General features: G+C 44.7%; 1 protein-coding gene across 1 annotated transcript; it reads right to left on the reverse strand.

The window, feature by feature from the left end:
* Nucleotides 1-8712: 8712 nt before the first annotated feature.
* On the reverse strand, nt 8713-23181 carry TTC12 (tetratricopeptide repeat domain 12; the record flags this gene model as incomplete). The annotated part of the gene is made up of 20 exons (XM_010158346.1): nt 8713-8788; nt 9698-9923; nt 11504-11603; nt 12413-12514; nt 13290-13358; nt 14102-14203; nt 14621-14755; nt 15850-15913; nt 16127-16219; nt 16587-16755; nt 16890-16978; nt 18068-18137; nt 18722-18910; nt 19182-19242; nt 19715-19786; nt 20425-20484; nt 21148-21269; nt 21776-21853; nt 22404-22434; nt 23036-23181. Coding segments are annotated over 20 exons (2054 nt in total), but the record flags the coding sequence as incomplete, so codon positions are not given.
* Between the last annotated feature and the right edge of the window lie 268 nt (nt 23182-23449).

The raw sequence follows: 23449 nt of genomic DNA on the forward strand, positions 1-23449 counted from the left end.
TTTTCACATCTGAGAGCAGGGGAATATGTGTAGACACAGGTGGAGGTGGGCTTGCAGGAGAGCTGGTATACATCCTTGGATGAGTAATTGCAGCCAGAAGTTTTCCAGAAACCGTTGTTTTCATCTGTCCCTTTGTCGAAAAGGGAGTATGCACTAGTGCTGTTGGTGGTGTCTTGGTCATTACAAAGACCTTGGGCACAATATGAGTGAATTCCAAAGGTTTAATAGGAGTGGTCCCCAAAGGTTTAGTAGGAGTGGTTTCCAAAGGTTTAATAGGAGTGGTCTCCAAAGGCTTAATAGAAGTGGTCTCCAAAGGTTTAGTAGGAGTGGTCTCCAAAGGTTTAGTAGGAGTGGTCTCCAAAGGAGTAGTAGGAGTGGTTTCCAAAGATTTAATAGGAGTGGTCTCCAAAGGCTTAATAGGAGTGGTCTCCAAAGGTTTAGTAGGAGTGGTCTCCAAAGGTTTAGTAGGAGTGGTCTCCAAAGGTTTAGTAGGAGTGGTCTCCAAAGGTTTAGTAGGAGTGGTCTCCAAAGGTTTAGTAGGAGTGGTCTCCAAAGGTTTAGTAGGAGTGGTCTCCAAAGGTTTAGTAGGAGTGGTCTCCAAAGGGGTAGTAGGAGTGGTCCAGGTCTGTGCTGCTCCTGACGTGCTGGTTACAAACTGAGCTTGTGATGGCAGCCTCTGAAGCAACCCAGTACTTAGAAGACTTTGAAACGGGGACTGCAAAGGCGCGGTGCTCGTCAACAGCTTTAAGGGGTATTTTACGGTTCTAGCCGAGCGGGAGGTGAAACAACCTGTGCGCCGCGCGCGGGCAGAGGAAGGTGTGGTCGCTAAGCCTTGGCGATGGCCAGGACTTTGCAGCATTAGCTCCTCACTGTGCTGCACCCGATCGACGGTCCCTGTGACCCTAAATGGAGGTTGGGCAGGCATTTGAAAATCAGGCAGTCCCTTTGCTGACAGCAAAGGAATTTCAGAGGAAGAATGTGGCTTTTCAGTGGTGAAAAACACTTTGGGGGAAATACGGGGGCCGTGTTGTGCAGACCCCACTAATGGTGGCACGGGCGAGGTGAAAGGCTCTGCTAACATACTGTTAAGTAAAAGCAAGTCGGTCCCCTTGGCCTCCTGGGAAGCAGGAGCAGGTACCTGCATCTCTTCAGGCACGCTGTGCAGGGCCTGCACTGGAGTGCTAATCCTTCTCTGTGGGTCCAGAAAATTATTTGAGGCCGAACTAACAGCTTGAAATGAAGTAGTGATGGCTGTATAATTAGGATTAGTTAGCACTGGCCGAGAAGTGACTTTTGTTTTCTCTGCTTGTTGGCTAAACACAGTGGAGAGAATAGTTTCAGGCCTCAAAGACTTAGTAGTGGGATAAGAGGAGCTAGTTTTCATTGGGATATCATGGCGGCTTTCAGGGGTACCCAAAACCAGATCTTGCTTGTTTGTCATCAAGAGGGCAGTTTTGTGGTCATCCTCACCCTCGGGAGAGGAGACCATCTGTAAGTCTGGTCTGTCAGTGGGCAAAAGGATGAATACAGGCTTAACCAGAATTAAGGTAGAAGGACTCAGATTCTGTAAGGTTGCAAGGCCCAGTGCTGAAGAATTGGATGCTACCAGGATTTGCTGAATGGAAATCAGACCCCCAACACTGCTGTTTGGGAATTTTGTGGGTAAAAGTGAACCTTGCATGGGCTGCAGGCATATCATGCCATTAGTACTTTTAAGCAGAAAGGACAAGTATGGGGATGATGGTAACACCATAGGTTGATCACCTCTAAAAGCGCTGAGGTCTGCGGTACCTGCATCACGTGACATGCTGAAACGCTGCGCTAGTGCTTGAGCCAGATATGCTGGGATCTCATCAGAAACACTGGGCACCACCAGTTCAGGATGGGCTGTTGAGCTGGACTGGCTTCCCTGTGCATGGAGGGAGGGCAGTTTAGAAGCCAAAGCTGCCAGGCTGCCAGCTTGCTGGATCTGGGAGGCTGAAGGGGCAAAGGTGTGAAGAGGAACTTCCTGGTTCCTGGTGTTAGGCAGTCCAGGGGGACTGGGGACTGGGCTGGCTTGTTGAGTCAGTGGGGGAGAACCAGTTTTACCTGTCTGTTGTGGGAGACTTTTCTTCCTCTTAGAGTCTTCCACTGTGCTCACCTGCAGCATCATAGGGAAGGTTTCCTGAGAGACAGGATGGGAGGAACTGCCCTGAACCTGAGACCCAGAGCCAGTAGACGTGGATGAAGTTGGCATGTGATGTCCTTTCTCAGCAGAGGTTGGGATGCCCATTAGCTGCAAGCCAACGTAAGTTGGAAAAGATGTACTTGGTGGCTGAAGCCCTGCATGAACAGAATCAGAAGTGCTTACAGGTTGAAGGGCTGCATTCTCAAAGGTAGACCTACCCGAAAAGAGGGCAGATGCTTCTCTTTTTAGCTCTTTAGTAGTCTGGGTAAGTGTTAATGTGGAAATCCATGACGGGCTTAGTGAGGATGAAACAGCAGAAGCCTGTGGGCTCTTTGAGGATCTGGATTTTTCAGGTTTACTCGTCATCGTCTGATGCTCAGTAGCTCTCTGCAAAACTAGAACTGTGATTCCTTGAGTGCTCCTGTTGGTTTCTTGGACAACATGTTGTTTAGCATAGTCGGGAGTCCGGGACAAAGAGAGAGGCTGTTGTTTGTTAGTTGTGCCAATGGGCCCTTGAAATGGAGATGGAATTAAGTCATCATGAACTAGAGCTTGCAGAGGCATCAATAATGAAGAATGTATGTTGTCTTGTGGGAGTGTCTGAAGAGCAGGCAACTGGGTTGGGTGTCCAGAACCATTTATTACAGGTGATGTTGAGTTTCTGGCTTCGCTACCTGTTGTTTCTTGCTTCAGAGATAAAACAGGGGAAAACGGAACAGCGCTTGTCTGTGTCGTTCTGGAATAGACTGCATCAAGGTTCCCTGAAGCTGGCTTTTGTGGGAATGCAGAAGTTGTAACTTGAGAATCCACACTCTGAGTCTTCTTCAGGAATGCAGGTGTCACACCAGCTTTGCTGTCAGGTGGATGTGTGTCTTTTGGCCTTTTGCCAGCGGGAGGCGTTCCTGTTGGTAACCAATCCGCTCCTGCACTTTCAAGAGCAATCTTCACTCCCGTGGGAAATGGAGATGCTGCTGTTTCTTTTCTCAGAGGATGAAAATTCACCACTGAAGTCAGAAGAGATGTTTTAGGACTCGGCACCTCCATCTGCTTGACATCAGGAATGGAGGAGACAGCTGTGAGTTTGGGAGAGTCTTGGTGTGCCCCTGCACTGAGAAAGGGCTGGGGCAGCCCAGCACTAGGGCTGGTCGGACTGAAACCAGCCACAGTAGTATTGTCTAGTTTTCCTTGCAGTGACCTGCCTGGCTCCTCCAGATGTGTGGTAGCTTGTGATCCTTGTGTGGAGACAGGGATGCTTGTGCTACTCAAGAGCTTGCTAGGAAATGCGTGTCCATCCTGGAGTTTTAAAGCTGCTGCTTCCATGTGCAGTTGCTCAGGCACCTCCAGGTTTCTAACCAACTCCTTAGGCAGCATGGCTGTTCTTTTTCCAGCTGTCTCTGCATGGACAGGAATGAAGTCAGCTGTCATTTCATTTGTAGGATCAACTGCTGGACTCTGAAAATTATGGGTCACCTCATCTGAGTTATCTTCTGTAACGGAAAACACTTCGCTGGGCACCGGGCTGCTCTCAGCTCTTGGTTGGGCTTCTCCAGGAAAGCTCAGGCCTAATACTTCACTGACACGATGTTCATTCCTGGAGGCACCTGGCGAACAGAAAACAAGCCCTTTTAACAGCTTGCAGCAGCATTCGGCAACTGGCTGAGTGGGAAGCGGGAAGTTAAGTGGCCGCTGGCCCCATTCAGAACTGCACCAGAAAGGGATGGGTAGCTCTGGCACTGCCATTCTTACAGCCAGCTGCTATGCCTGATCCTCTGCTGTTTGTGTTCAGTGTCATATGAAGGATGACACTTCATGCTCCCACCATACCGATGCAAAGCGTTCACCAGCCAGAGAGGAACCCTTAATCTTAACTGTACAAGGATATAAACGACAGCCAAGGATACAGGGAGAATGAAACCATCAGGTTGTCCAAGGACAGGCTGGTAGCTCTTAAGTAGCAAAGCAAAATTAATATATACATGAATGAGCTCACCCACCTGGCTCTCTTTAACCACTCTTTTTCCCCCAATATCCCAGTCCTATCAGGAGTTTCCTGATTCATACTGTGTGACCAGGCAGGACAAAGCTGGTTTGTTGTTTGGAAGTGACACACAGCAGACAGATCATAGTAACTCCTCTACTTCTGACTTCTCACATCAAAAGCAGACAGTTTGCCATTTAAAGAGGCAGACTTGTCGTTTAAATGCTATTGTTGTAGGAACACATTTACTTTTTTTCTGTCTTCACATTCGGGAGGTTGACATTCCCAAGTATACTTTCCAAACCATGGACTAAAATATTCATTTACTTTCCTCTTCAAACACTGTAAACATTTTCCCTTAGGCACCTTCCGGCAAAAACATGTATCTGAAAGCTAAAAAGTGATTATGCATTTAGGTGTTATGCATTTAAACTGCGTGGTTTTGATACAGGCAAAGCAGGGGTTTAGCAGTTTCGCTTCAGACGAAATCCCTGGGTTTGGTATCCTAGTGTAGGACCTTAAGAGGAGGTTACATCACCACTGCAGAACCAGCAACGGTGAGCAGAGGAAGCTGATATAAGGGAACCCAAAAAGCTGATGTATTGCTAAAAAAGAAGTTAATAGATGAAGAAGACTGGGATGTTAAAACTATAAAATGTTTTGAACTGCTGTTTTGTATAAACAAATGACACTCCCATGGTGTAGCCCCAACTCAGCAAAGCAACACAAGCAATCTGTCTATAAAGACAAGCACTTACTGAATCAAGGTCTTGTATAAAGAGAGGGGTATAAATATCCAAAAATAGACTTTGCAGTGGAACAAGGTAATTTAGAAAAAGACAACAACCAACCCACCCCCCAAAAAAGATTACTAATTAGGTGGAAACTTCCCCAAGTCTATCTCTAGTGAAGAGAACCGTCTGCCCTAGGACACCAGACTGCTTTCATCAGCCCAGTCAGTTCCATGTGTGCTCGCAGGCAACGCTCAGACACACAGTGGGAGGTAGAAAGCAAAGACCGCCTGGTTCCCTGCAAGGAGTGACAGCCGCCCTGGGAACTCGTTGGCGGCACGACAGCATTACCAACTCCTCGGTTTCATGCTGTCAGAGATATCTGGCAGGACAGCTGTCCCCAAAGACAGCGCAGAACGCGCTCCCCCCAGCAAAGAGGGGAGCCCATGCGTAACCTGATAAACAGTGGTGCCTGGAAAAGTATGTCCTGAACAAGGCCTTAAACACGGGTTTGATCCTCCCTTCTCCTACAGACCTACGCTGTGACCCTTCTTCTTTGCTCTCCCCCACCTGAAGGAGCCAACATAACCTTGAGAATGGAGTGTCCCTTCTCTTGCGTCCTGATTTGGGGCCATGGATACTCCCACAGCAGAAACCCTTTAGCCAAATCCTGAGCCTTACGGCACAGCTGCGGAAGCGGAGAGAAGGTGGCTCCTTCCCCTCGTTGTTGTCACACACCTGAGACGGATGGCACAATATTTAGCACAGTTTTTCTGCTCACTGGTAACAGAGGAAAAGGCGGCAGAAAGACGGCAGTTGAGATTAGAACAAAACACATCACTCACCAGATAAATCCAATAGGCCAGTGACAGTCAGAAGAAGGATGGGGAGTGTTTCCTGCATCTTGTGAGGCAGCTCCTGTGTCACTGCTGCTTCGGAGCAACGGGCGTTTGCTGTGTTTGTTCTGGAAGTGAAGGGTATTGGGTTACTTTATAAGAGCGTAGGCCAGAGAGCAACCAATAATCTGTTCCAAAAAAACAAAAAAAAAAGAGCAGCCTGCACCAATTGGAATCCATTGATTTTTAACAAAAGAAGGGTTCACATGCGTGGCAGAGATGGAAAGATGGAAAACCGTAAACATGACAGTTTGCCGATGCAAGGCAGCTGAGGACTTTGGGCTTGGCTAATTTGGAGAAAAGGAGGATGAGGGGCGACCACATTGCTCTCTGCAGCTTCCTGAGAAGAGGATGAGGAGAGGGAGGTGCTATCTTGTCTCCCTGCGATCCAGGGACGGTTCAAAGCTGCATCGGGGTGGTTCAGATTTGACATTAGGAAGCATTCTGCTACCGGGAGTGGTCAAACCCGGGAACAGGCTTCCTGGAGAGTGATCCATGCCCCATACCTGTCAGTGTTAAGGAGGCATTTGGACAATGCACTTAATAACCTGCTGTAACTTTCAGTCAGCTCTGAAATGGTCAGGCAGCTGGACTAGGTGATTGGTGGAGGTCCCTTCCAGCAGCCTGAAATACCATATTGGTGAGGCAGGAATGAGAAACCCAGTGAAAAAACAAGCACGAGAAATGCTTACCAGGCACACAATTTATAAACTTTCATAATAACCAAAGAGGAGACCAGAGGCTTCTTAGGCAAAGTGGCAGTTACACCCCTTTTACCTTTAGCCGTAAGGCCCTATGTCCTTGCAAATACTCACCTGAACATAGTAAGCAGCATCAGGCAGCTTTTTAGTGCCCAGCACCTGCACACACACAGACTGCAAACAAAATTCCTGGGAGACAGGACAATTACAGCAATGCAGGTTAAGGAGGGAAGAAAGAACATTACGAGGTAGCCACGACTCTTGGGAGTGCAGTAGAAATCGTATGCAGAAAAACGAGCAGAAGGCAGATAAGTAGCACAATGACAGCTCTGAAGAGCACTGCAAAAGACACCGAGGGTGAGGCGATTGCTCTTGAGGGAAATAACAGTAAACCATTATCCATCTTTCAGCAAACTGATAAAGTGTGGTCTAGCAGATAATCCAGCAGATGAGGTGCCGACAGACATGATTTCCAGTTCTAGCCATGACACTCACCTCAGTGCGGGATCCAAGGTCAGGTCACCTCATCGTTTTCCCACTGTGAGAAAGAATGAAAGTGATCCTGCCTGGCGTTTGTAAAACCCAGCTTGTCAGTCAAAACCAAGAAAGATCTTTAGCTTTTAGGCTTTTAAGATGGTTTTGAGGCTCCTGTAATTTTCTGCTGATGCATTACTCCTGCTGGTCCCCTCTAACAACACAAGATTCAGGCTTTTTTCCTTACGACAATGCATGGCATATGGCAGGTTTTGAGTGTAGTGCTTAGTTGGAGTGGAACCCTACCTACAGTATTTGTTACGTATTTGTCTAGGCAGGGTAATTTAATGGCAGGAGCTTAAAACAAAGACACTGAGATTATCAACTGTATGCTTTCCACTGTGAGGCGAGAAAAACCAGGTGCAAGACAATTTCCTTCTTCTGAAGTGGGAAGATGATTCAGCTGCGCTTCTGAAAAGGAGATTATGTGTAATTTGTCAGCCACTGTTCTGAAGGGACAAGATTACATAGAGAGTAGAAACCCACAGGTGCCAAGGAGGCAGATTGAAGAGCCCTTGTAAAGCCAAACACGACCGGCCTGTGCTTCTTCGTAGAAACGTGATGTGTTCTTTCGTTTCCCGTGTTCAGAACTAGAAAAGAAGTATCGTATTTATGGCCAAAGTCCTTGTCTAGCCTAAGTTCTACAAGCTTTTTAATATAGATTTGTGTCTATGTGCAGCTATTTCTGAAGAGACTATTCGTTGTATGTGACAGGCCTCCACCGGCAGCACTACAGCTGCTGTTCTGGTACCACCAGCACCACCACCAGAGAGTCCTCAACAGGTACACCTTCCAGAAGCATCTTAAACTGCCTTTTTGGAAGAACACAGAAGAGGTAAGGGCAATGCATTACTGCTTTTCTTTTCATATTACACTTGCCATTTGTAGTAATGCATTTCTGACCTCTCCAGAAAATGTAAATGCTGAAATGATGTGCCAGTTATTGTTTTTTAAAAAAATGAAGAACTGTGGAGGAGATTAGAGATGAACAAAAGGGGCTGAGACAAAGTACGTAGGATCAGGAAGGTCAACTACTCCAAACCAAAGTAAAGGACCAAGGGATATCAGTGAATTTACAGAGAGAAGAAGCCTAACACATCAGCCCATAACTTATAAACAAACTTGTTTATATATGTTATATAATGTTTATATATGTATATATATATGTTGTAACTTATCTCTAAGACCGAGGGCTTAACGAAATGAAACCCAACGTGTTTAAGCAGACAAGTACGAGGTTCAAGGTCTAAGCAAAGCGTGAGGTGACATCACACGTGCGATACTAAATCATAATCTAGCCACCGGAAGACAGTGTATGAGGGGGAAAAAAAGGATTCTTCAAAGTCACGATTCACAATTTCTGTTTTCTTCTCATACACTGGTTACTGGAGCCAAACCAGCAAGTAGACTAGACGAGCCACCGTCAGTGATTAACCAGCAAGGACCTTGCCAGTAAGAAAGGGCAACATCACTGACTAAAGCAAAAACAAGTTGTTATCTTAGTTGTTAGCTCAGCTAATCAACTAACTTCCTTCTCCTGATCCGTACGTTGATACTGTTTCACTGGGTTCTAGGAAGGACCAGCGAACACTCTGAAAAGGGACTGACAAGTGGACGTCCTCTGAGTTAGTTTTATTAAAGAAAAGAAGAAAATACTCAACAGCAAGTGATATTAACAGCACATTTCGAAGCTCTCTTGAAGACTTCAGACGCTGTGCACATGTTTCATAGAGGAGTTCAGGATGGCCAGTCCGTTGAGTTTCCGCAGTTGAAGAATGTGCCTGAAAAGACAACAGAAAGGTTTTGGGGGGATACAAGGTGATATAAACTTTTAACAATAAAAGTTTTAGGCTTCCACTGCTTTGCTATACCCCTTGCCCAAGCTGTCAAGGATGTTTAATGCTACATTCACTGAATTCCTCCTGGAGTACCATGAGAAAGGGTTTCTAGATTACTATTCCCCACAAAAAGGAAAATGAAAGTTCTAAATAACACAGGAGAATTGTTCAAAGAAGTGACATTTCACTGTAACAAAAGTAAGAAAATCGTTGTTCCCATTTCGTATCTCTGGAGTGTCCTGCAAATCTCAGAGCAGACACTTTCCTTATTGCTCATTTGGGACCTCCAGCAGAAGCAAGGTACTTTGTGCAAGCACTTTTGGAACCTAAAGATTACCCCTTGCTTTCTGCAGTGGTTCAGGATGTACATAAACAAGCTGAACTCGGTTCCTCTGTCTGGAATGCAGTTCAAGATCCAGCTGACAGTTTGCAGCTACCTAGAGCTTGGCATATTCTTGGCAGGCAGCAGCAGACAGTCCGTGCTGCCATTTGTACTTCTGTTCCGCTCTCATTACTGCTCTGACCTCTACAAACTTGTAACATCCCTCCTCCTCCTTCCATTCTTCCAGCACAGGTACCATCAGAAAGCAACGCAAAATGAGCTCCTCGGAAGATGCCAAGACAGACAACTAACACCACGGGAGCCCTAAAGCAGAACCCTGGGGACAGTGCCACAAGTGAGAACTTAGTTAGAGGAAGGGCGATAGATTCCGTGGAGTATTTATATCAACTAACCACCTGCCCTGTACCTGCTCGCTCTACCAACAGAACTGGCTTCCAATGGCCAGTTTTTCAGGAATTATCACCCAACAACCAGGCGGCGCCGGAGAACAACAGTCTGTTTCACAATACCTTGGTTCAGCGACACAAAGCTTCCCCAGAGCCACGGCTGCGTTCTTCTGCACCGAAGGTCTTGTAGCATCACCACCAGCATGTTTCAACAAAGTCATCACAACACTGGAGTTCAGTAAGGACGCCGCTGCTCCCGGAACCGCAAGGCAGTGGCCAAGGCAGAAAGCAGCGTTTCCCACAATCATTTCATCCTCTGAGTCCAAGAGCTTCAGCAGCACACTGAACCCTGGGAAGAGAGATTAATTACACAGAATGCATGCAGATTTGTTCAGGTAGCCCCGATGTTTTCTCCTGACTTCACCTAAGCTCCTAGAGAGTGAGAATTGTTCCATGTCAAGCATTTTCCTAGAAAACCTGGAGGAGCGAGAGAATTTCAGAGCAAGGTTCATGATCTAGGATGTTGTCACAGCTTCAGCTGCCTTTCTCACAAAACTGAATCTACGCTCCCAGAGGTTCTCGAGCATGGAGTTCGTGTTTCTGCAACTGAACACGTCACCTTCACTGCTTCCAGGATCTGTGAGTTACTAGTGCACAGGGGCAGGGTACCTTGTCTGTACTTGTGACCCAGAGCTGTGCAGACCTTGCTGGCAGCTGTAAGCAGCAGCAACATCTCAGGCCACAGGACCTAGAAACATTTCAATAGACCACTTCCCAGATGAAACACAGCCACGGCTCTCACGTGCGGGCAGTCTCCTCGGGGGTTACGTGAGTTGGCTCTGACTTTCTTTCATACTCCCACTTGTTCTTTCAGATCACATCCCACCTTTTCTGCTGCAGGATCAGCTGAAAAAGGCCGTGCTGCTCCAGAGAGCAACTGGGGCTGGTGCTGAGGCTGAACTGAGTGGCCCAGCTGGCATGCACTTTAATGTCATGGGACTCTAGCTTGATTCCAACAGGCTCCTAGCAACAGGGCAACGTCTGGGGTGGCAAACAGAGATGACAAAAATACAAAGTATTTTGTATTCAAAATACTTCTCACAAGATGAATACCCAGAGTTTTGGTGGAAACAGTGAGAGTGAAGTGTCATTACTCATTTGAGGAAATGAAAGCTTCATCTACAGATGACAGTGAAACTAATATGGGGTGTAAAAAAGGAGGATGATGTTCTGAGAGGCTTCTAATGAGTGGAAATCCTTAGGGTTCAAGTTGAACTACATGAGCTGACAGTTTCTCGACAGGTTCAACCACTTAGATTAGCATTAATTGAACCTGGATTTTAAAGCAATGTAACAACAACAGAGAATACTTATGTTTTATCTAAGTAGCATGATTAGAGCTAATATACTTAAAAATATCTTAAGACACCCAGTCTGATATTATCACTCTGTCTCCATATCCATTTCCTTTTAAAACCAGGCCAAATATCCACATGTAAATTGAAGGAAGCTATAAACAGCCTCAACCTCTAGAAATCAAACACCTAAATGAGGCTTCCTACTTTAGCCACTAACTTGAGGAAATACAAGCCAATCCAATTACAGTTTACAAGCACTTTTTTCCAAAAGAGATGTATGGCTGAGTCTGAAAAAGACAACCAAGCGATTTTACTAGAGTAAAGCCGTGTTTCTCTAACTCAGGCTTATTTTCTGAGGTGCCTGTTTCCATCCACACACAGAGCTAAGGCTCATTAAGCACTATTTTAGGAGGTAATACATCACATTACTTCGAAAATAAGGCTAAAGTCTTGCAAGAGTAAAACCCAGTGTTCAGTTTCATTTCAGGGAGGAGGGGGGAGAGAAAGTAATTGGATGATACTGAGATTACATCTCTGCATTCAGTCTCTAATTAGTGAGGCTGCCACTTACTTTTATCTGCCTTCACTAGATCTTCTTGAGCTTGTCCATTACTTCTGGTGCAGATGGAAAGGGTCTTTATGCCATAACGGGATGTGATCTGTCCTGCAGCCTAGATTTGATTAGAATAAAGCACACATGGACAAACACACAGCTCGTACCCCACTTTACTCAAGGTTACAGAACAGCTTAGGTACCATGGAGATAGTGAGGTATTCCTTATGCCTAAACCCAAACACCAGATTAAGAGCTTCATCTCAAAATGAATACAGGCTGAAAATGACACAAGACCCATCACTTTCCTGCCAGTGACGAACACACAAAATTGCCTGAATCTCTGGAGCCCAATTGCTTTCAAACAATGAACTCCTCTGATACTTGCTAGTTACAGGAGCCAAGCTGAGTGCCACAACCTCTTCTAGACTAATTTTATTTGCATCACAGCAAATGTGCAGAATCCACATCAGGCTGGGGGACACACATTCTGCTAGATACACAGATATACAGCAAAACAGTGCCTACAGATTACCATATGATCAGTGGGAAGGGCTCCATTGGTTAGTGGTCCAAACTAGATCACACCACTTAAGCTTTAATCCTCCAACTGGGCCTTCAATAGCCCATGAACATGCAGGTCTCTGCAAGCAGAGATGTGCATAGGCATCTGGCTCATGCAGAAACCACTGAAAAATCTGGGCTACGGACCAGACTACAGAAGGCAATCTAGTCTCCAAACAGGCTACCTAGCTTAAAATTAAACTCGAGAACACTGTTACGAGGGACAACACAGACGCATGCAGCCAGAGGGACTGCCTGCACGGGTCTTTCTCCAAGGAAAAGGAGGTTAACACAGGGGCAACTACGGTTTTCTTAAGGAACAATATAAGCAGAAATAAAGGGAATTTTGTTATATTGATTTACTTTCAAGAATTTGATCATTTTTCTCACCACCCCTCCTTTCACCACTTCTTCTACTGCCGCGGAGGATGCTGGCAGGATGCGACTCAGCACGCCAATGGCTCTCTTCGGTACAGAACGGCGCGAGAGAAGTGGGGGGAAAAAGAGAGTTTAACTTTAAGGAGTTTTCAAATTACTTTTTTTTTGCAGAATTAACCCAAAGTAATTAAAATTATGAAAAGGAGAAATTCACATAAATATAACAAAGAACACCTTTAGGACGCTGCGTTTTTATTGCTCACTGGAAACTGACCTCAACACAGCTTCTAAAGATGCAGTGTAGAGAGAAATGAGACCAAACTGAGACCAGGACAACTCCCTGTATGCTTAGTTTTTGAAACAAATTCCTCGTTGGAACCAGCCCAGAACTGCTGGTAAAACAGATCGGACCGACCCATGTGAGTTCAGAGATGCACCTGCTCCTACCCTTGAATAACTGCTACCTGTGGGAGTCACACTCCATTCATAGGTGTTCCATCTCCTAGGTATGATTCACATACAAGAACTATAAAACAAAATAGCTGCTAACCACCAAAACTGTTCCTGCTCCCTTGCCTCCAGATTGGTTTTTAAGAGATCTACAGTGAAAGCCATTCTAAGGATGAAATGATTCCGAAGAGCTTCTATGAAGCAGATTTCAAGAGAACATTGAGAACCTCTCGCATCAAACAATATTAACAACCAAATAACCTAAGTGCTATATTAGTTCTTTACCACAAAAGATTATGAATGTTTTAGGCTTTAAAACCTAATATAGTGCCTTGCACAGGGCAGCAGTTTGCACTCAGGTGTGCAGGTCAGCTACCGATATCCCTTGTTAGTCCACAGATATCCCACTTACCGTCACAATTCTTCCGTCCTTGTCCTCCAGGAGAGACATGCACCTGCTGCTTATGTCCACAGCCGAGTACTGAAACAACAGTGAGAAAAACACAGGTCCAGCTGATTGCTGGGAAGCGTTAGAGCAAAAATGTGTGAATGTACAATGTACTCTGTTGGGTTCTTTGTTGTAGAGACCAGGGTACACAAGAAAGTAAGTTACTAACACTTCAGCACCTGGATGTACCTTAGGCATCTTTTCCTTCTTGATGGAATTCTTAGTTTTAGGTAATTTTGGAACGTGCCAAGCATCTAAGAAGATCCCATAACTGGAGACTGATGCCAAACAAGACACCTATACCACTATGGAAAGGTACTGAATGTGCTTTACACTCTATTTTTCCCATAACTGTGTGTATATGGGGGGAGGGGGGTGCTGGAGAAAATTTTGCAGATTTTTTCACTTTTTAGCTTACTTACATTGTCAACTAATCTTAATGACAACCCTAAACACCAGTAAAAACTAACTGAACACCAGCAAAACCCAAGGTGGGCAGCCTTTAAGTGCTTCAGCATGCTGGATGTGACAGCTGGCTCTAAATCCATTTACCGCCGTCGAGCTCTTTTTCCTTGCACAGACTGCGAGGTCACAATATTCCAGGGTTGTTCCCTCACCTATCCTGTTGGAATGTTCTGGTATGACTTCAGTGACTTGCATCAGGCCCTGTCAGTGTCAATGGAGGAGGATGTTCTAACTGCTCAAGCAATTCTACGCCTCTGAGGAAGTGATTATAGGAGCAACACTAACCAAGAACATTCACGGATCTTGTATACCTGGATGATCATGTTTGATTCAAGCAGTAAGTTCATCATTAGGCCCAGCACTGCAAACAAACACTCCCGGTACCTGGGGGTGCTGACATCAAAGCATTCATCCTGTGTACAAAGGAGAGAAGAGTGCAGTCAATTCAGCAGTTCAGAATACACACTTCCTCAGCCTTGTGTGGTGGTACCACTTGGGTATCTAAAGCGACACACTCCAAACTTCGGATGTTTAGACAGTTAACAAGATCCTTTCCCATTCTCTGAATTCTTGAGTTTCAGAGAACTGAGTTCATGCTGCAGCCTTACCCTGAAACATGCCAGTTACATTAAAGGACCACTCACTCCCCTCCACCCATCTACAGACCCACAATTTACATGAACAACAGACCTTTCTCCACCGACCAGATTTGAGAGATGTCAGTCAAGGGTTCAGAGCTATTACAGGAGGCAAACGTGACCACACAAGTGCCATTTCCACAAGAGATAAGGCTGCAAACATTATTCTAGGGAGCCATCAGGTTTCTTTACCAGAAGCTTTAAGCATGCTTGCCAGCACTCTTGGCACTCGGCCATCTGCGCTCGAATGGCTCCATCTGCACACAGGTTCCCCATGATGCCAATGCAACGGGCAAGGGCTTCCTGGTTCACCAGCCTGGCAGAGGTCTGAAAACAGAAGACCAGAGTAACAACTTAAGAACAAATGACAAGGAAACAACAAATACATGTTCCTATCCCTCTGGCAATGGAAAAGTGGGATTCAAGAATCTCTCCCACCTATGTTAAATCCCAACTGTCCAAACTGTCCAAACAATCCCTTATTTTCACAATGAATCTGCCAATGAGGTTTTGGGGAAACAGTGCCTGGATTCTCTTGTCCCTAACCTCGGACTGCACATTTCCTACTGTCGCTCACTTAGGTGACAGAAGAGCCTCTGCCACAGCTGCAATTCCAGAAAGGTATGTTCAAAAAGAGAGAGCAACAAGCAATGTAAAAATGCTGTAATTATTACATTGTCTTGGTGCTCATCTACAGAAGTATTGTACTTTCCAGCTACATGTGCCGTTCCGCAACACGGCCAGTCCTCCCTATCTTCCCTCTTCCTGAGGACAAGTTTGTGTGCCAACAATACTGCACGTCTGTAGTTTAAGTAAACGATAACCAGGAAAGGGATTTTAACCACTTAACACCTTTACCATGTGACCTAATGTCATCTCTTCATCCTGGTATCTCAGGATACAAAGAAACAGGAAAAAAGTCACTATCCAAGACAGAACCAGCTCATGACAGTGCATTAAAGTCACATTAAGAAGCATGTAACACAAAGCGGAGGGTGAAATCCTCCCCTGACAGATTACCAGTGGGAATCTGCAACCAAGTCCAGAGTTTTCACTGAATATCATAGAATCCCAGAATGGTTTGGGTTGGAAGGTACCTTAAAGACCACCTAGTTCCAACCCCCCAGCCACAGGCAGGGACACCGTCCACTAGACCAGGCTGCTCAAAGCCTCACCCAGCCTGGCAAAGCTAGGCATGTGTAGGCACTGAGCACAAAGTACTTACGAGAACGTTTTTCTGAGGAAAGTGTATGACAAAATAGGGTTTCTTACACCTCCAGAACTAGAGACGCAGTAACTCCTGTAGTTACGGCACAGAGGGGTTTTGTCTGGGAGCAACCGGCTGTAAAACTGGCAGGAGCGCTCACACGACACGTTACACAGAAGTAAACCAGAAAGAGAGAAACTAAAATCTTTCGTACCAGCAACTGGGTGAATAAAGGTAAAACACCTGAGGAAAGCATGACACGACACTGGGTTTTGAACCTGTTGAGGGATAAAGAAAGCCGTATTTGGACACTTTTTTTAAGGAAAAAACCCCCCATGGATAAAGACAACACAACAACAACATGAAGACAAGGTAAACATCAGTCAGCAACGTACCCTCACACCAAAGAAGGCCAACAGCCTCTACCACCAGCTCATTTAGTACGTTTCAAAGTACAGTGTTCCAAAAACAAATGAAGAAATGTAAGCTACCTTTCCTCCTCCATTAAATCAGACAGTATGTTCATGGCACTGCTAGCCCTGGCATCAGTGCAGTTGACAAACGCCATCAAAATCTGCAGCCATCTGTCATTAAAAAAAAAACCCAAAATTTATGTCAACTGTGGTTTAATTATTAAAGATCAAATCTGTATTCGAAGGGGAGAAAAACAGTTTATGATCTTCAACTCCCTTGTGTTCAGTAGAGATTTGACCAAGCCAGATATACGAGGCCCTTCCCACGTACTCAGTCACCTAACTGCCATTAGAACAATATTTTGGCACTAGATTCTCTACCTATTAACCCTCTTTGCCCAAACACAGCAATTTACCAATTTCTGTCAGCATTAAAAAATTACATCTGTGTGTAAGCTTGGTGCTGGTGGAAGAGTTCTGACCATCGGTGAGCCCAGGCATTAAGGAAATTTTTCTGGGGTACAGCAATGTTGATTACTTGGTTAGGTCCTGGTGCCTGACCAGCAGTCTCCTCCCATTCTCATTCTCTAAGTAAAGAGAAATTAGTGCCAAGGTCTCCTTTTGGATCTCGGATACCCCAGAAGAAAGCAGGTTTGGCAGCTGTGCGTTCACATCAGGGTGACTCAATAGAAGGCGCTGATTTTCTTCTGGAAAAGAGAAGATCTAAGAGCAATGTGGCATCCCCATTCCCTTATATTCCAGACACGGTGAGTGCCATATTAACCATAACAACATAAAACATGAACAATAACATTAATTAATGTTGATGATTTAGTTTTACCATTCCCAGCGCAGACAGCTTGCCAAAGGAGAAGAAGAGCAACAGACAGCTCCGCTTCAGCAGTGCTTTTTCTCTCTGCACAGAAGCCCCTAAATGAGAAACATTAGCTTGTAACTAAGAGCAAAGGGCAGATCAAACAGCTCTTTGGCTAGGGAAATCAGCAAAGTCCCACAGAGATGACGATCTGCCACAGAAACACTTAAGCTTATAAACTCTAAAGTCAGCTCATTGCTTAAACCTTTTAGGACTATCAGACTTGTTTTCCAGAGGATCCCCCCTGAGACCAGATTTAGGATCTACTGGCTCTACCCCACCACACAGAGACCCCATACCAGCATTACACAGCACAATACAGGTGATAAATGCAGTTCTGCACCAAGATAGTTGAGAATAACCAGGATGAAAAAACTCTGCACATTTGGAAGTGCTTCAACCTTTGAGTCTGCTTCCAGCCAACACCCAAAATACTGAGGAGCCCTAAAGAAGTCCTTGTGCTGCGTTTCCATTGGCAGCCTTAAAGAACAGCTCTCCTGCCCTGCTACCCAACCGAGCTGTGCAAAATTTTCAAATGGGCTCTGTTGCACAACCCACCCGTTCCCATTATCTACCTGAACCTGGCTCAGTTATACATTCAGGCAAGAGATCCCTCTAACGACAAAATTTAGAAAGCAATACAGATGAATAGCCAGCCTTGTTTCCTGATTACCGAAACACAGTACAACAGCAGCCGAGACAACGCGGCAGCTGCAGCTCCCCAGAAGATCCTCTTCCTTGATGACAGGATTAGTTTCACAGGTTGCATAACAGAGCCATGTGGCCAGGTATTTACTGATGGCAACCAACAGCCCCAGGCAAACTAGCCAGGTATACTTAAAGCCACTAAGTGCTCTCAGATGTTCTTTCATATGAAGTTTCTTTTACACTCCTGCTCTCACCATGAGAGACATAACTGTACAGAAAGAGGAGCCCGGCAGAAATTCATTCTCTTCACCCCACCTAAGAGAGCACTGTTTGTATGAGAGTCGGGTATGTCAGTCCATTCAGACACTGAAATCTGTTATTACATTATCTTTTGACCATTTCATCTGCATTTCAAGAGGTGATTGTGTTTCTTGAAAACAATATGTTCATTTCCTCATGCTGTGACACCCCACTGTTTTCCTCTGGAGAGCCCTTACCGTCTTACGGTCTGGTTGTCTTGGAGGATACTGAATCCATTGTTTGTTCTAAATAAAGTTTGCTCAGTGCCTGAAAAATTCAGAGAAAAACAAATCAGGTCTCTGATCCACCTGGCTGTTGTAGCACTGTGAAGGTAGACTCCTGCTCTTCTAGAACGCAGTGTTAAAAGAAAAGGTCACTGGATCAACAGCTCCAGGGAAAGCACATTGTTACAAGAGAGGAGAAACTCCAAGAATGCTACTTGAACAAGAGGCAGCTCTGAAAGTCAAGACTGCTTGAATTCCTGCCCCGTGCTGTAAAGAACAATTGACTTCAAGCTAAAGGTGTTTTAAGAAGAAAAACATGAAACATGAGACTGGCTCTGCAAATCAATGTACTGTAACAGAGAAGTACAAATATTTCTAGATAAATGAAACGGCTCTTAAGAGACCCAAATCCATAAGAAGTCTTAACAACTCAGCTACAACCCTGGCCTAGTTCTAAAAAGTGCATGGAAACATCTACGGGCCACAAATTTTGAAATATCAAACATTGCTGATTTAATGTCTTACGCATAGGAATATTCTTTCTGTTCCTTTAAAAACTGCTCCACCTGTATTCATCTACTTGGATTGCAACTCCCATGAATAACAAGCTTTGTGGGAAATACTTACTATCTTTCACAGCTCCTGTCAAAAGTCTGATCCCTCCTGTATAGTAGAGGATATTCTGGTCAGGCCTATCCAGTTTCTGCAGCAGTTCTGTTACGGACACAGCAGCCAGCTTTCCAGAATAAACTTCCTTCATTGCTCTCTCTTCATCTCTCATTCTTTTTTCCTCCAAGTTTACTTCGTTCATACAATCTTGGAAATCAAAAGAAAACAAAGCATGGCAGTTAAATATTTTTATGTGCTCAGGTTTAAAGTAAAACAAGCAGCTGACTCCATGACAGAGCAGCACCTTCTACATGCAGAATGACCCACAGCTCTGCTGAGTGAAAGAGAGCTTAAAAAGAAACAAAAGCTGCATGAAGAGACTTCATCAAAAGTTCTGAAGACTAAACCAGTGGTTTTGATTAAGTTCCATCTTGAGCAGAAAACAACAGATGACAGTGTAAAAACTTCTATTTCTTACCTTTAAATAGGCTTTTCTTTTGGGGATCAATTTGTAAGATCTTCTCGTAACACTGCCTGGACTTAAAAGAGAAAAGAAATGGGCTCTTAATTTAAGATAAAAATGGGAAGATAATAAAAATTATATCCTAGTCAGAGTCACCCTGTCTAAGCTCAAAAGTTCTTGGGCCACAGTACTTAGTAAGTGTCAAAAATTAAATCTATGGAGACACACAAGGCAAAACTTTCCTAATTAAAAGAATAAGTTATTACCCTCAGTCCCTACAATTTCAAATCAAAAGGAAAACTTCAAGTACAAACCTAGGAGCAAAAAAGCCAAGTCCCAGTGAGAAAACAGCAAATGAGGCCCAGCATCCACACTGCAGGAACTGTAGCCACCAGCAGAGACCAGGCACGTGCATCTTTACCTTCCCTTCATGCATTTTTGTGACGCTTGAGTGTATGCTCAGCATGAAAACGATCTCCAAACTTGCACCATCACATCAAAAGCAGAACAAAACATGGTCCCATGGCCACAAGATTTAGTCAACTTACCTCACTGTAGTGCTTAAGGGCCAGGTGAGCTTTCCCCATTAGAAAATAGGCTTTAATACATTTTTCACTGCACTGTGATAAGAAAGGAATTGTTAATTATGTAAAGGAACTATTAATTATGTGTTTAGAAATTTTACCCTTTTAGTATTTTTTCCAGCCTTCTGATTAATCATTATAGATGGCCAAAATCACTGTAATCACAGAGGAGGGTATTCATACCATCTACTGGAGCCATCTACAGTTTATATGCTGAGTTCTTACTTCGAGGTACCAACTTCTCTTCCCTGTGCAAGGACATAGGCTTCGGTCTGGTTACACGTGGAAAGCAGCTGGTGCTGACACCCTTCTCAGAAACCTGCACTTCAGGCAATAAAGCAGACTCTCATGCCATTAGGTGATGTGAAAGCCTGCATCAGTAAGTCTGTAATTGCAGAACTTCTATAGCAACAGGATTTCTGTGTGGCTTTTGATGAGTTCTGCCAGGAATGAAATACAAACTAATGTTCATGGGCTGTGCACAAAACAAAACCTCAGGAAATATCTAGCTCAACACTAACACGTTAAGTGATCTTTTCCAGTTCAATTACATCAGACACACTGATTTACTGAAATGATGCTGCCAATATTTTTAATAATCTGTTAATTGTGTTGTAGTCATGGACATCACTGATGTAACACAACTCAATTTGTTGACAGAATCCTTAAGTTACCTTTAAGGCCCATTCACAGTCACCAATAGCCTTTTCATACTCATGCAGCTTCAGGTAGGCCTGCAGTAACACCAAGAGAGTCCAGGCAGAAGAATCAGAACACTTCAAACCACTTCCAGGAGCTATTGTACCAACATTAGCCAATTAATAAAAAAAATAAATAGACTATTGATTTGCCTACCCACTGATTTTGCAGGATACCTACCAGCTGTTTCTTGTCATCCACCTACTTGGAGTTTGTAATTTAGAATAAATTTAATAAAACAAAACTGCATGCACACATACGGATTATGCAAGGCAAGCAGAGAATGTAAAGCAAATGTTAACATACTACAGTTACAAAAGTGATCCTCACCAAGAAAAAAAAAATCAGTGCATTTGAATACATCTGTGAGCTAGAATGACTTTTTCCCAATTACTCTGGAGGAGCAGGGGTTCCCCTGTGCCATATCCAAGAGGGAGGAGACATGAACTCTCCCTCAGGAAGGACGTCGTAAACAAATTTACTGTTGATAATACGGCAGCAAAGCAGAACTCATTAAAGCCTGGTAGGGGAGGAGGGCCAGGAAAAAGTGTTTGCTGCCTTTTTTTAGCCTTTCTGTAAAGCAACATGGATTACCTTTTACGAAATTTGCTTAGATAACAGAACGATCCTTTCTGGGCTCTATCCTGGCAAAGCAACACTGAAAGCAGTATTGTGGCAGCTCGTTCCCACATGCTGACCTGTGCTCTGTTTGTGTAAAGCTCCTGCTTATCTTTCAGTTTTTCCAGACCTTCAGTGTATCTCTGAACGGCCAGGACATAGTCTCCTTTCCTGAAGGCATCGTTTCCTTTCTCTTTCAGAGCTGTAAAACAGCAGACACGCATTCAAAGCAACATCTGGGTTTTATTTCCCCAAGTGGTGACTGTGGAAAGAGAGGCCATATTCTCCTGTTGGCAGAATCACCACAATTCCACTCCAGCCCCACTGCACACCTCTTCATCAGCCACTATTGGCAAGGGACTTCTGAGTCCTTCAAGTGCACATGATCCCCATTCCTCTTTCAGAGGGAAAACTGAGCATTTGTCTTTGCCCAGCCCAGCTCTGAAACAGACTTGCTCCCTCCACCCCAGACCCTTATCATAAAGGGGAGAGCATGAAGAAGCACCCGTTGCAGCTCTGAAGTACGTAACCCTGTGATGTCCAGCTCATCAATGCTGTGGACAAGACCGTCGGTCTCAGACAACCAAAGCCCTGCCTCACTGCGCATAAGGATGGCGGTAAGAGAGTAGCTCGGTGGCCTCTTACACCAGCCCAGTTCCTGCCAAGTAGTTTTTGAAGGCATTTGCTAGAAAAGCCTTTAGCAATTACCATTTGCTAAGTGTTCATTTCTCTTCCTTTGTTTAGCTCGTTCTTTTGCATCCTTTTCCAAAATTGCCAGAAAGCCATCTTTGGGTCAGGAGAGTTGGAGGTATTTTAGTTTTGGGGAGGGGGGGAAAAAAAAGGAAAGCTTCATTAAAATCAATCTACAGATAAGGAAAAAAAGTAACTTTATGGTATTTCATTTTTCTACACAGAAAACATAAAGTGGACACTTCAACAATTAAAGCAGAACATGAATGACAAGGCATTACGCATGAAGACCATGCCACCACTCAGGATCTGCACTCTTGCCTCAAAGCATCTCATCTCCAGAGACAAACTTGCTTCCTTTTAAATTCAGAATACCAACGTTTTAGTTGAGAGGTCAGGATATGGTAACAACCTACACCAACAAGCTTCCTGTGAACAAACACAGGAAGATCTGGATCTTACATACCAGTAAGATCCCTGAGTGTGTTCTAGATCTGACTGAATTTTGATTAAAGTCAGCAGCAAAGTAACTTTTGACTTGGTCAGGAGAGGAATTAGGTCTTGCATGAAGGAAGAGCAATCCTTACTCCACCTCTGCCAAAAGAGACTGACGAGACGCTGAATACTAGAGGGAGCGCTGTCCTACCTGCGTTCGCTGCCTCTGTGCTCGCCGTGCCCTGGAAAAAGAGAAACACAGCACAGGCATGTACACGTAAAGAAAAAAAAAAAACGTAGGCCATTTCAGTAAAGCCCACCGCAGCAGAGGAACGCTTGGCGAAGTTGTTCAGAGCGACAGGGCAGCTGAAACACCCAGACTGATGCATACTGGGAATATCAAGCTGACACTTAAACGAAGGATGGTACAGATTTAGTAGTGTTTGACATACGAGCTTCCGTTTGTATTTTTAATGAGGCAAGTCACTGAAATCCAAACCCTGTGGCAGGAATCAAAGTCTAATGAAATTAAGAAAGGGATTCTTGTGGCTTCAACGAGTTTTGCTCACGCTCCGGAAGCTACACGTTACAGCACCTCAGTGCTTGCATCCAGCTTGAGCAAACCCAGCACTAGCATCCCACGTTAGCAGCAGCCTCAAAGACAACACAACACCAAGTACCTCCCAGTAAGACAGCCAGTGAAAAAAAACAAGTCACGTTCAGAACACACTTTGTATTCTTCAACACCTTTCCTCCTGGGTAAGGAACGTGCATCGGTGTTTTTTAACAGACCTAAACTGCGTGCAGCTTTAACTTCACAGGGAAAAACCATCTTACAGAGGCTCGGGTGTTGATGACTGTTCTGTCCGCTGTGGTCTTGCATTCTTCCTCCTTGCTCGTTTCTTGAACATGGAGCTTTTTCTCTGTCGCAGCAACCGTTTTTGCCCTGACGGTCGGGTCTGCGGAGCTCAAGCCTTGCACTAAATTGGCTAAAAAGGGGACAGGGCAAAAAGAGAGAGACACATAAGATTGATCCTGAGGGACCCAGTTCAGCTGTGCCTCTGATGACACATGGTTTTGAAGGCACTGGTGAGCAGGACGGCCTGTATAAACGGGAATAGTTACAAATACAACCTCCAAGAGCTGCCTGCAGCCTCTGCCTTACAAAAATTCCCAAGGATTTAGAAAGCAACTCCTGGCAAAGCCTCAAAACACCTGAGCTCCTAAGGAGACTTCTCCTAAAACAAACTCGGGAGG

This window comes from Eurypyga helias, unplaced genomic scaffold (assembly GCF_000690775.1).
Source record: "Eurypyga helias isolate BGI_N326 unplaced genomic scaffold, ASM69077v1 scaffold9659, whole genome shotgun sequence".
Taxonomy (NCBI): domain Eukaryota; kingdom Metazoa; phylum Chordata; class Aves; order Eurypygiformes; family Eurypygidae; genus Eurypyga; species Eurypyga helias.